At 22.5% G+C, this 12,173-nt stretch overlaps 1 protein-coding gene across 2 annotated transcripts; it reads left to right on the top strand.

Annotated features, from left to right (window-relative positions):
* The first annotated feature begins 491 nt into the window (after nucleotides 1–491).
* On the top strand, nucleotides 492–10,612 carry LOC122502601 (heat shock protein 75 kDa, mitochondrial). 2 transcript variants are annotated; one of them, XM_043612743.1, is made up of 14 exons: nucleotides 492–764; nucleotides 3,297–3,401; nucleotides 4,658–4,740; nucleotides 4,848–5,075; nucleotides 5,420–5,583; nucleotides 5,708–5,817; nucleotides 5,909–5,982; nucleotides 6,127–6,473; nucleotides 6,729–6,876; nucleotides 7,078–7,205; nucleotides 8,367–8,554; nucleotides 8,865–9,163; nucleotides 9,416–9,540; nucleotides 10,221–10,612. In XM_043612743.1, exons 1-13 carry the CDS (start codon nucleotides 644–646, stop codon nucleotides 9,515–9,517), a joined length of 2,097 nt encoding a protein of 698 aa, XP_043468678.1. In that variant the 5' UTR covers nucleotides 492–643; the 3' UTR covers nucleotides 9,518–9,540; nucleotides 10,221–10,612. The 2 variants fall into 2 exon arrangements, with proteins under 2 accessions (XP_043468678.1, XP_043468677.1); XM_043612742.1 differs by lacking the exon at nucleotides 10,221–10,612 and having other exon boundaries at nucleotides 9,416–9,865.
* The last annotated feature ends 1,561 nt before the right edge of the window (nucleotides 10,613–12,173 follow it).

Here is a 12,173-nt window from a genome sequence, read left to right as displayed (position 1 = left end):
TAATTGAATTTAAATAATATTTTTAAAAATAATTGTATTTTTTCGAGAAAATGTATTAAAACTGTATTGTATTGAAAATAATTGAATTTCTCTAAAGAATTTTAATATTCATGAGAATAATGAAATTTTTGAGACAAATTTTATTAAAATTTTTTAATAATAAACAAGAATATTTAATATTATGTACTTTATAAGTGATTTATTTAAATTTTAAATCTTTAATCATTTAAAAATTGTTGTTTATTCTTGAAAATATAAATTTTTTTTAATTTACAAAATAATAAAATTACTGCGATAGAAAGAGAAGGAAAATAAAAAAATTTTGTACGGGACAAGGACACCACTAGTTTGTTCCTCTTTACCGCAGCGCACCACTACGGAAAACGGAACAAGCTAAACTAAAGGTACGTTCACACCCCCCTGCATATTCTGGTCCACTTTATAAAGAACGTTTCACTTCTATATTATATACATATTCAATGCTCGAATATTTCAAGCCTCGTGTCGGCAAACTCTGCCCTTTCTCTTCTCACCGCTTGGCTGGATATAATCACCGGTGTTTGAAGTGCTCATAAAAAATTAATATTTTCTTAAATTTTTTATCAAATTTTTTCTTTTAATTAAAAAAAAAAGTTATTCAAAAATGTCCGTGTGGAGAATACAGCGTATAATTCTCTCAAGAAGATCCTGTTTTAGAAAATTGTCACAAAGGAAACTTTGCATCATACCATGTGAGACAACTCAGCGGCCTCAGCGTTTATCAGGTTCGTTTTATACGTCTGTATATATTTAGCAAACAACGCAATAAATCAAGCTTAAAAAAGAATTTTAAATTTCCAAATGAAAACAACTACTTAACTTTGTATTTTCGAATTAAATCAAATTTACATTAAAATATATTTTCTAACCTTAAAGTATTGAACATTTTCGAGAAATTTATTATTAATTTCTGTTAATATTTAACTTTTGAGTTTAAAGATTTGTTTAAAGTATGAAATAATTATATTTGTTTAGGTACTTAAAACAAAAACTGATTTAGAAATAAAGTGAAATTTCTTTTATTCTTTCTTGGAATTTAAATGCATTTTTTTTATTGCACACATCGTTTGTTATGCTAAACATGGCGTTTGTAACGTATTTTACCACCACAAAGAATTCCTTTTCTTCAAATGAAAAAGGACATTAAACCCATTCTTACAGATTGTAATTATAATTCTTTAAAACAATTATTTTATATTTAAAAATGAGATAAATAAATTATTGAATAATTCTATAATATTTATTCTAATTCATAAAGTTTTATTACGCCAGATATCAAAAAAAAAAAACTTTTTTATTTTTTATTAACTCATTTATTACTACAAAGTGGAAAACTTAATAAAAACAAGCTAATATTTAATTTTATAATTCATCACATAAAAGTAGAATTCGTTTAGGATCGAAATTAATCTGAATGTCACTAAAATGGGTAATTTTTTATTTTCCCAAATAGTTTTCATCTCTAGGTCAAAACGCAGTTTTGATCTACTTTCATCTCAATTTTAACTAACCTAAAAAACGCATCTATCGTTTACGATTAATGCTTGACTGAACAAAACCATTAAATAAATAATTTATATTTATTGCGTGTACTTACTATGTAGAATTCCAGTAGTCCTTATTCTCATGTGCACATTGACTGTTTTTATTGAATTATTAATAATTTAATAAATAAATAATTAATTTTGACAAAAAAATAAACGCTGTGAAATTCATTTAAAGTATTAAGTATTTAAAAGTATTTAAAGTATTTAAAACATAAAGTATTAATATAATAATAATAACACGTTAATTAACGTTAACACGTTAATACTTTAACATATACTTTATTTATAACAGCGTTATAAAAATAAAAGAATAGTAGAATCCCGGCTACAATACAGTTTTTTTAATCTAATTTAATGTTCAAATTATAAATTAATAAAATAATTACTTAACTTCATTAATTATTTAATTATAAAAATAAAAGGGTAGTAGAATAATGGCTTTAATATATTTTTTCAAGTCAAATATTTCATTTTATAAACGTAACTCAATTATTATTTATTAATATCGAATTTATTTATAATGATAAATATATAAAATACAAAAACATGAAATAATAGGAAAAAATAGTCATTTGAATAATGGACATGAGGAATGTCTTGTTCTTTATTCGTTATAATTTATTAAAATTCATTACGCCCGATTAAGCCAGATTATTTCAGAAGTGATCTTTTTCATTATCAAATAATTCATTCATTCATTACTATCATATCACTTTAACGGTCAAAAATTTGACTTCACTATGTTTAATCCAAAATGACTTTGAAAAGAATAGATACTTTTAAAGTCAGTTTGATCATTCGTGTGTTAAAACTCATAGCTGCCGAGAATACTTCATTCAAAGAGAATGATTTTTCTTCAAAATCTAAATTTCTACATCTGTAGAAAATTAATGTAATTTATTAAGTGAACTGCGCCAGGTTATTTTTAAATAATTATTTTTTAATAATAATTTTTCATAATTGGTCATAAATAATAATAATAACAAATATTTGTATTTTAATTTTTCGCATCTTTCATCTCATTCAACATAACCTCAAACTTGAAATATTTTTAATAAAATATCACTGTGTTTTATTAGTTATATTTTTTAGTTTCGAGGTTATGTCGAGTGAGTTGAACGAATATTTTGCACAAAATATTAGGCGAATCACTCGAATCAAGATTTCTTATTCGAATCATCACAGGGCTCATTTTTTTTAAACATTAAGCTCTATTGCGCCAGGTTATTTTTTGATAACTTTTTTTTATCAATTCTAACTACAAATTTATAATTATTAAAAATTTATAAATGTATGAATACACTTTGTAACAAACTTTCATTTTTTTAATAACCGGCTCACAAGTCAGGTGAACCTATAATAAAAAAAATTTCCAGATACGAATCGAGCAAAAATTTTGCAACTGTATCTTTAGAAATAGACAAATTCTAGGAGAATTAGTGTTGAAAGATATAAATACAAAAAATTCTTTGTCGTTTCTTCGAATTTTCAGTATTTTTGGAAACATTATCACCATCTGTTTTTATTTTTTTTTTTTTGCACTTTCATCAATGAGCGTAAGGATCAAAATTAACGGAGGATTGTGTTGCAGTTCCGACTGTCATAAGGCGTTGACATCATTTACCGTTACTTCAAAATTAGTTACTCTTTTTTTTTAATAAACGATAAAGATTTTTTGATTTTTCAAGGAAAATGTCTAAATTGTTTTAGCATTGGTATGCAACTCTGTTAGACTTTTTTCATCTCAGACTGCAGCAGAAAGTAAAACTGAAGCTGAACTACATAACATCATAAGAGACACAGAGAAAGCTTCAGGTATGAAATCCTCTATTTTCCTTTTTTTCTGAAAAAACGAAGTAAATTTTAAAAAAATTCTTTTTAAATTTAAATTTTCTAAATCTTAAGTGAAATTGGTTAAAACTTTAATTTTAAAATTAAAGTTTTAAAAATTTTAAGTTTATAAATTAAAATTATTTCTCGTTTGAAAGTTTTAACAATAAAATGAAATTGTTTAAAAATTTTAAGCTTAAAATAAAAATATTTAAAATTTTAAGGTTAAATTGAAATAATTTTTTTTTTTAAGTTTTAACAAGTATGGAGTTATGTTTTTAACAAGTATTTGTAATTTTAACATTAAATTGAAATTGTTTAAAAGTTTTAACAATAAAATGAAATTGTTTAAAAAAGTTTGACAATAAAATGAAATTATTTGAAATTTTAAGAATAAAATGAAATTGTTTAAACTTTTAACCTTAAAATGAAAATATTCCAAATTTTAAGGTTCAATTATTGAAATTATATTTTATTTAAAAAATTTTAACAATAAAATGAAATTGTTTAAAATTTTAACATTAAAATGAAAACATTCAAAATTTTACGGTTAAATTGAAATTATTTTTTATTTGAAAATTTTTAACAAAATGAAATTGTTAAAAATTTTTACCAATAATATGAAATTGTTTAAAAGTTTTAACAATAAAATTAAATTGTTTAAAATTTTAACCTTAAAATGAAATTGTTTAAAATTTTAGAATTAAAATAAAAATATTAAAAATTTTAAGGTTCAATAATTGAAATTATTTTTTAATTAAAAATGTTTAACAATAAAATTGAAATTGTTTAAAATTTTCATTTTAACTTGAAATTATTTGGAATTTTAACGATAAATTGAAAATAATTTTTATTTTAAAAGTTTTAACAATAAGATAAAATTGTTCAAAAATTTAAACAATAAAATGAAATTGTTTAAAATTGTAACCTTAAAGTGAAAGTATTTGGTATTTTAGCGTTAAATTGGAATTATTGTTTATTTTGAAATTTTTAATTTAATAAAATAAAATTGTTTCAAATTTTTAACCTTAAAATGAAATTGTTTAAAAATTTTAAGCTTAAAATAAAAATATTTAAAATTTTAAAGTTAAATTGAAATTGTTTAAAAGTTTAACAATAAAATGAAATTGTTTAAAATTTGAACCTTAAAATGAATGTATTTTGAATTTTAACGTTAAATTAAAATTATTTTTCATTTGAAAAGTTTTAACAATAAAATGAATTTAAATTATTTTTTTTAGGTGACAGTTCGAAATATGAATTTCAATCCGAAACTAGAATGCTATTAGATATTGTTGCCAAATCTCTTTATTCTGATAAGGAGGTAATTATTTTTCTATTTGTAAATTAATATTAAATTATTTTTTTCTACAATTTTTCTAAGTTTTGAAAAATAAAACATTTAATAGTTACAATTTTTTAAAATTTCAGGTTTTTGTACGTGAATTAATTTCAAACGCAAGTGACGCTCTGGAGAAACTTCGGTACATAAGATCCAGTGAAAATTTATCAACCGATGAAGGTGGCGATAGAAGTTTGGAAATTCACATTGGAACCGATAAACAGAACCGAATACTTACACTTCAAGACACTGGAATTGGAATGACTCGCGATGAATTGATTTCTAATTTAGGAACAATTGCCCGTTCTGGCTCGAAGGTTATTATTTTTTTTCTACGTATTTTTATATCGAAATTTAGCAATAAAATAAAATTTTAAGAGAAAAAAATGTTAAATTGTTAACTTACAGACATTCTTGAAAAAAATAAAAGAAAATAAATTTTTTTCTAGTCAATTTTTATATAAAAATTTATCAATAAAATAAAATTTTAAGAGGAAAAAATGTTTATACTCAAAAGAATCGTTAACTTACAGGCATTCTTGGAAAAATTAAAATAAAAGAAAATAAATTTTTTTCTAGTCAATTTTTATATAAAAATTTATCAATAAAATTTTTAAGCTAGGAAAAAATGTTTATACTCAAAAGAATTGTTAACTTACAGGCATTCTTGGAAAAATTGAAAGAAAAACAAAGCTTTGATGCTTCAAATATTATTGGACAATTTGGCGTTGGATTTTACAGTGCTTTTATGGTTGCCGATAAAGTTGAAGTATTCACTAAATCTTATCAAAAGGATGCTGAGGGTCTTTACTGGAAAACTGACGGGTAAAATAATTTTTAAAAAATTTATTTTTTTTAAATTTTAAGAAAAATTAAAGTTTAATACGAAATTTAATTTTTTTAACGAATTTCTGTTTTTTAATAATAATTTTCGCCTTTTTTTTGCCAGATCGGGAACGTATGAAATTTCAAATGCCGACGGAGTACAACCGGGAACAAAAATAGTTTTACATTTACGAACAGATTGTCGAGAATTTAGCGACGATGACACAATTAACAGTAAGTATTTTCATTTTACTGTAAATTTTCTTTTTCTCTTTTAAAAGAAAATTAATTTTGAACGAACTAACGAAAATGTTTATTTTTACAGAAGTTATAAAGAAATACAGTAATTTTGTTGGAAGTCCCATTTTCGTGAATGGAAAAAAAGTCAATACTATTCAGGTTGGTTTAATTATTTTTGAATCGATTCTTATTCTTATTCTTATCGATTTCTATTCTCTATGAAAATTTATATTATTTTTTTTATTATGTTAGAATTTAAAAATATTTTTGTACTTAAAGATTTATTTTTTTTAAAATAAATAGCCTCTGTGGACAATGGAACCAAAGGATGTGACTCAAGAGCAACATGCGGAATTTTATCGTTTTATTGGCAATTGCTACGATTCACCACGTTTTACATTACATTATTCGACAGACGCGCCAATTAATATTAGAGCATTGCTCTATTTTCCCGATGAAAAGCCGAGTATTTTCGAAAGTAGCACGAGTTCATCAATTGGAGTTTCATTGTACAGTCGGAAAATTTTAATAATGAGTAAAGCGGATACAATTTTACCAAAATGGTTGAGATTTATTAAAGGCGTTGTCGATTCAGAGGACATTCCACTTAATTTAAGTAGAGAATTGCTGCAAAATAGCGCCCTCATTGCGTAAGTTTCTAAAGAAATTTTTAATTAAACTTATTTAGAAAAAATAGTATTTTAATCCTTTTCATCCTGTAATTTAGTATAAAAATCTGTATAAAAAAGGAATTTAATTTTTTAATACTTTAGTTTAGAATGAAATCTAATTGAAAATAAAAAATTTACATTTTTTTTACCATTTTTACTTTTTAAAATGAAAAATATACATATTTTTGCTCTGACAAAAAAAATGAAAATTAATTTATTGTATTTTTTTTACAGAAAACTTCGTAATGTTCTAACGTCTCGAATTTTGAAATTTATGTACGATCGGTCGGTGAAACAAACCGAGGAATTTACGAAATTTTACAAAGACTATGGATTCTTTTTAAAGGAAGGAATCGTTATGAGTAACGATACAACTGAAAAGGTAAGAGAGAAAAATTTTAAACTTAAAATATAAAAACAACAAAAAATGGAAATAAAATATTTAAAAACAATAGTTAACTATTTTTCTTATCACCTAATAGTTAACTATTTTTTGTTTTATATTTTAAAAAATTAAAAATATTTTACAAATTTTCTTCATTTTTAGAAATTTTAATTTTTTCGTTTTTTTTTAAAATTCTAGGAAGATATTGGTAAACTTATAAGATTTGAATCATCATTGAAAGAACCTGGAGAATTAGTTAGTCTTCCGGAATATTGTAAAACTCTAACACCGGAGCAAAAGGATATTTATTACTTGGCTGCACCAAGGTGAATTTTTAAAATGTTACAAATCTTTTAAAAATTATTTTCGAATCACTTTTTTAAGATATATTTAAATTTTTCAAATATATCTCATCTGTGATAAAAATCTTCTTGAATAATTGAAATTTTCTAAAATTTAATTGAAAATAATTAATTTTTTTCAACTATTTTGTTACAAATTTTGAAAGAACAATTTTTGAAAAATTTCAATTGCAAAGTTTTGAAAATAATTGAATTATCAAAAATTTTAATGAAAAATCTTTAAATGTAAAATTAATGAGAATTAGCTTCTAATTTTTTAAAATTCAACATTTTCAATATTTTCAATTACATATTTCCGAAAATTCAAATACACACAAAAAATAATATTTTAGAATTATTTTTAACATTTTGGAGAAAAAAATCATGTTCAAAATTTTTCATTAATATCATCAATAAAATTAATTAATTTTTTTTTTGAATTATACAAAAATTCTTTTAAGAAATTCAATTATTTTCAAAAAAATTGCATTAAAATATTTTTAAAAACTAATTCTTAGAATTGTTTCATCAAAATTTTTTTCATTCAATTCGAACAAATTGAATAAAACTACTTTTTTAGACTTATTAAAGAATTATAAATATTTATAATTAAAATTCTTTAAAAATTTGATTATTTTTATTTTTTTTCAAAAATTCAATTTTTAAAAGATTTTACCAAATTTCAATAGTTTGGAAATTTTTTATTTTTTTTAAAGTAGTTGTAAGAATTTTTTTTTATTATAATTTTTTGAAAATATTTTACTTTAATAACTTGGGAAAAAACACGGACCGTTACAATGATTATAAAAAATTGAGTTTTTGTATTTAAATAATTAATTTCTGGAAGAAGTTTCAAAAAATTATTTTAAATAATTGATTTAGAAATGAAGTTTAGTTGAAAATTGTAGAAAATAATTGAATTCACGTAGGGTTATAATGATAATTTTTAGAAATTATTAAGATTTATAAATTTTACTCATTATCCGTAAACTTTCATATTTTTCTGTAAAAAAGAATTTTGTCAGGGATAATAATTTTAATGTCAGTAAATTGATAAACTGAAAATTGTGACTACCCTGTATATTTTTTTTATATTTTACATTTTTAATGTCTTTTTCTTAAAAAGTATTTTAATTTTCTGTTTAGTCGAACATTAGCAGAACAATCGCCATATTATGAATCATTCAAGAAGCGAAATCTTGAAGTACTTTTCTGCACAGAACCATACGATGAATTGGTTTTAATGCACTTGGGACGTTTCAATAATCGTAATCTCACTTCCGTGGAGAAGGAATTGAGACAGGATCCAGATGCAGGAAAAGACGATCAATTTGGTAAGTTTCAAAATTTTCCTCCTTTTACTTTTTTTCTTTAAAAAATTTTAAACTTTGAAGAAAAATCTCTGAATTCTGGATTAACAAACAAATAATAAAATAACAAACAGAAAAATAAAATATAACTAATAAAAATGAAACAAAATATTAACAACATTAGAAAAGAATAAAGGCGTTGATATTAACAAAGGAAGTAATTTCCGAATTTTAAGAAATGTTTCACATTTTTTTTCAATTTGGTAAAAGAGATATTTTTTTATGGAAATAATTTTTATAAAAATTTTAATTTTTTCTATTTCTCCTTTAATAGAATCAATAAATAAGGGCGAAATTGACAATTTGATAAGCTATATGAAAACAGTGTTGGACAAAAAGGCTTTTGAAGTTAAAACAACAAATCGACTCGAATCGCATCCGTGCGTTGTGACTGTTCAGGATATGGCCTCAGCGAGGCATTTTATTCGAACGCAAAGTCACAAATTGGACGAAAATTCAAGATATCTTATGCTGCAACCACGATTTGAAATTAATCCAAAACATCCGATTATACAAAAATTAGTGAAAATTAGCAGTTCAGATTCCGTTTTAGCCGAGCTTCTTACAAAACAGGTAAATATTTTAAAATATGAAATAAAACACTCTTTAAAAACAATTTTAAAACACTCTTTACAAAACGAAAATAAAATTAAACAAGTAGAAACTATTTTTAATTTTATTTATTTTAATAACAATTACAAAGTTATGAAAAAATAAATACAAGTAAAATATGATTTATTATATAAATTTACATGTTATTTATTATATTTGTTATAATTTAAAAATTTTTAGTCTAAATTTTATTAAGTTTTCCTTTCTTTTCAGTTGTTTATGAATGCGATGGTTGGCGCCGGTCTTGTCGAAGATCCACGAACATTGCTGACGAGTATGAATGAATTATTAGCGAAAGCCTTAGAGAAACATTGATTATAATAAAAAGAAAATAAGAGGTGAGAGTTCTTTACATATTTGACTGATAATTACGTTTTCTATAAATTTAAATCTTGTTACAACGAATTTTTATTTTTTACTTTCCATATATTGCATTTAAATTGAAAATTTAAATATAAAAGTGAAAAATCTATTCCACACAGTGGTTAAAATTTTTAAAAATTCTATTAAATTTCTTCAAATGAAAAATGTTCTTTTTTTAATAGATTGATTTATAAATCAAATGTTTTGATACCTACATATTAAAAATTATAACTAATTTTCCGTTTTTGTGTACAAAAAGAAAGTTAACTTCAAAATAAAAATTGTACAGTTTTTTTGTAATTCATATTTTTCACTTATTTTACCCAAGATTAAAATTTTTTTTTGGGACAAATTTGGTAAAATTTTTCGTTTTCGTATTTTTATTTAGAAGTGGAAAATAAATTTCCACTTTTTATGCACAATTTTCTTTTTAGTCAACTTCTTTAAATTTACATAAATAAATAAATATTAGGCAATCAATAAATATTGAGCAATAATTTTATTAAATTAGAAAAATTAAATTTAAAAAAGTATATTTTTCCAAATTTGTTCCGATCGAGTGAAAAATTGATAATTTTAAAGAGATTAGAGGTTTTGACCATAGAATAAAAATTGTAAATTAAATTAAAAACAAAAAAATATTTGTCTAATACAGATGCAGTTGAGAGCTATTTTTAAATTCTATTCGCCTACGCAAGGGGAATTTTGATTAAAAAGAAAAAATTCCCAATAAAGGCGGTGATCAAAACCTGTGATTTCTTCAACTTTGTTGAGTGAGTATTAAGAAAACACCATTGTTAACATTACTTTTTTGAAATGAATTTTGAAATTCTTTGATTTTACGATTTTTCTTCAAAGAGGCATGCAAAAGTTTAGATTGAAAACAAAATTTCTATAAATATTTCAGTATTTATTTTAATTCCTTTTTCTGTAAAAATTTTGCTGGATTCTTTTCTTTAATTCTTACTTAATTTATTAAATCTAAAACAACTGATATCGTTGCAGAAAGAAGTGCTAAAGGAACCTTTGCTTACATTTATTTTGAAAGGAATATTAAAATCAATTCTGAGAAATAATTATCAGTTAAAATTAAGTTTGAAAAAATCAATCTTTTTTTTATTTAAATTGTTTTTATGATTCTAATTTAAAAGAAAATTTCAATTATAATTTTTATTATAGAGTTTTGTTTATAATTTTAAAATCTACTAATTTTAAAACTTTCTATAAAGTTGATAATATTCAAACACTTTTTTATGTTTTTGATAAAATAATCAATAAAACTTAACTGTTTTCACAAATTCGTTTAAAACTCAAATTTTTGTCTGTATGATCTTATTATGATTTTGATAGTTATTTGAAAAAAACAAAATTTTCATTATTCTTTACTAGCAAGAAACTGCAAAATAAAGAAACGTGAAATGCATAAAAACAGTACATGAAAAAATGAACCGAAATTTAAAAATAAGATGACAAAATTTTTTTAAAGATTTTTTTTTGCTTGTGCAGGATACACAAAAGAAATTCTCTTTGACCTTTTTTGAATGTTAATTATTGCCGTAAAAGTAAACTCAATGAATAGTTTTTCTTTATTTGAGGAAAAAATTTACAAAAATTTGTGTTTTACATGCTATATTTTATTTATTATTTATATAATATATTTTACATGTTTATATTTTCTAAGAAAAGATAACAAAATTCAGTTTATATATTTTTTGGGGAGATTGATATTAAGAATGATACAGATTTAATGAAAGTAATAGTTGTTTGAGAGTGAATGAAGTGTTTGCTTTAAATTTCAAATACTTTACGAGAACAATAACCATTTAGTGGTTAGAGCTAAAGATAAAAAGGTGCATCACCAAAATGTTTCTTTAAGATTCACGCTTCTTTAGTTGAATAGTGGCAACATCTATAGATTGCGAGGAATCACTGACATGAGGCTTGCGGATAATAATCACATTCCTAGCCACAAGGAAAATACAAAAACTATAACAGTAGTCACGTCAGAGTTCGTGATTTGCTGATGATGTGAAAAATGATAAATTTTATCTTCATGTCCAAAATTAGCTAATTGTCAGGGTTTTAACATTAATGTTAATATTTTTTGAAAAAATCTATTTTTTCAAAGCTGTTTAGTATCTTGAAGTTTTTCTCTCTAAAGACACTAAAAGCTAGATTTAAATTTATATCAGAATTTTCATTAAACTTCCCTTAGTATAATTTTTTTTTAAACTTGTAGATTTTATTTCCCATTTGAGAAAAAACCATTCATAAGTTTAAAAAAAAGTAGTCAAAAATATTGAATACAAATAATCTTTTCAATTTTTCCTAAAAATTAATTTTATAAAGAAATTTTGTCATCCATTTTTAACAATTTTAGAGACCAATTGCCAAAGAACATGTTTTTTTAATAAGGGATTATTGCAAAGAAATCATACAGGTAAAAATAAGATAAAATTACTTAAAAATTGATTAGTTATCAAAAACAGTAGAAAGAAAATCAAAATTATTTCTCATGGAAAAAATAATATAATTATAAATAAGAAATTAGAATTATAAAATTCATAAATATCAAAAAAAAGTCTTGGTTTGAAATCAATATAACGAA

The sequence above is a fragment of the Leptopilina heterotoma genome, unplaced genomic scaffold (assembly GCF_015476425.1).
Source record: "Leptopilina heterotoma isolate Lh14 unplaced genomic scaffold, ASM1547642v1 Lhet_235, whole genome shotgun sequence".
Lineage (NCBI taxonomy): Eukaryota > Metazoa > Arthropoda > Insecta > Hymenoptera > Figitidae > Leptopilina > Leptopilina heterotoma.
This window is presented reverse-complemented; position numbering and strand designations above follow the sequence as displayed.

Bases quoted from the DNA above. Each gene is read 5' to 3' on its own strand.
- LOC122502601 (XM_043612743.1), top strand. From the start codon at position 644: ATGTCCGTGTGGAGAATACAGCGTATAATTCTCTCAAGAAGATCCTGT. The intron at 5,818-5,908 runs GTAAGTATTTTC...TTATTTTTACAG, and splicing joins CGACGATGACACAATTAACA to AAGTTATAAAGAAATACAGT. The intron at 9,164-9,415 runs GTAAATATTTTA...CTTTCTTTTCAG, and splicing joins CCGAGCTTCTTACAAAACAG to TTGTTTATGAATGCGATGGT.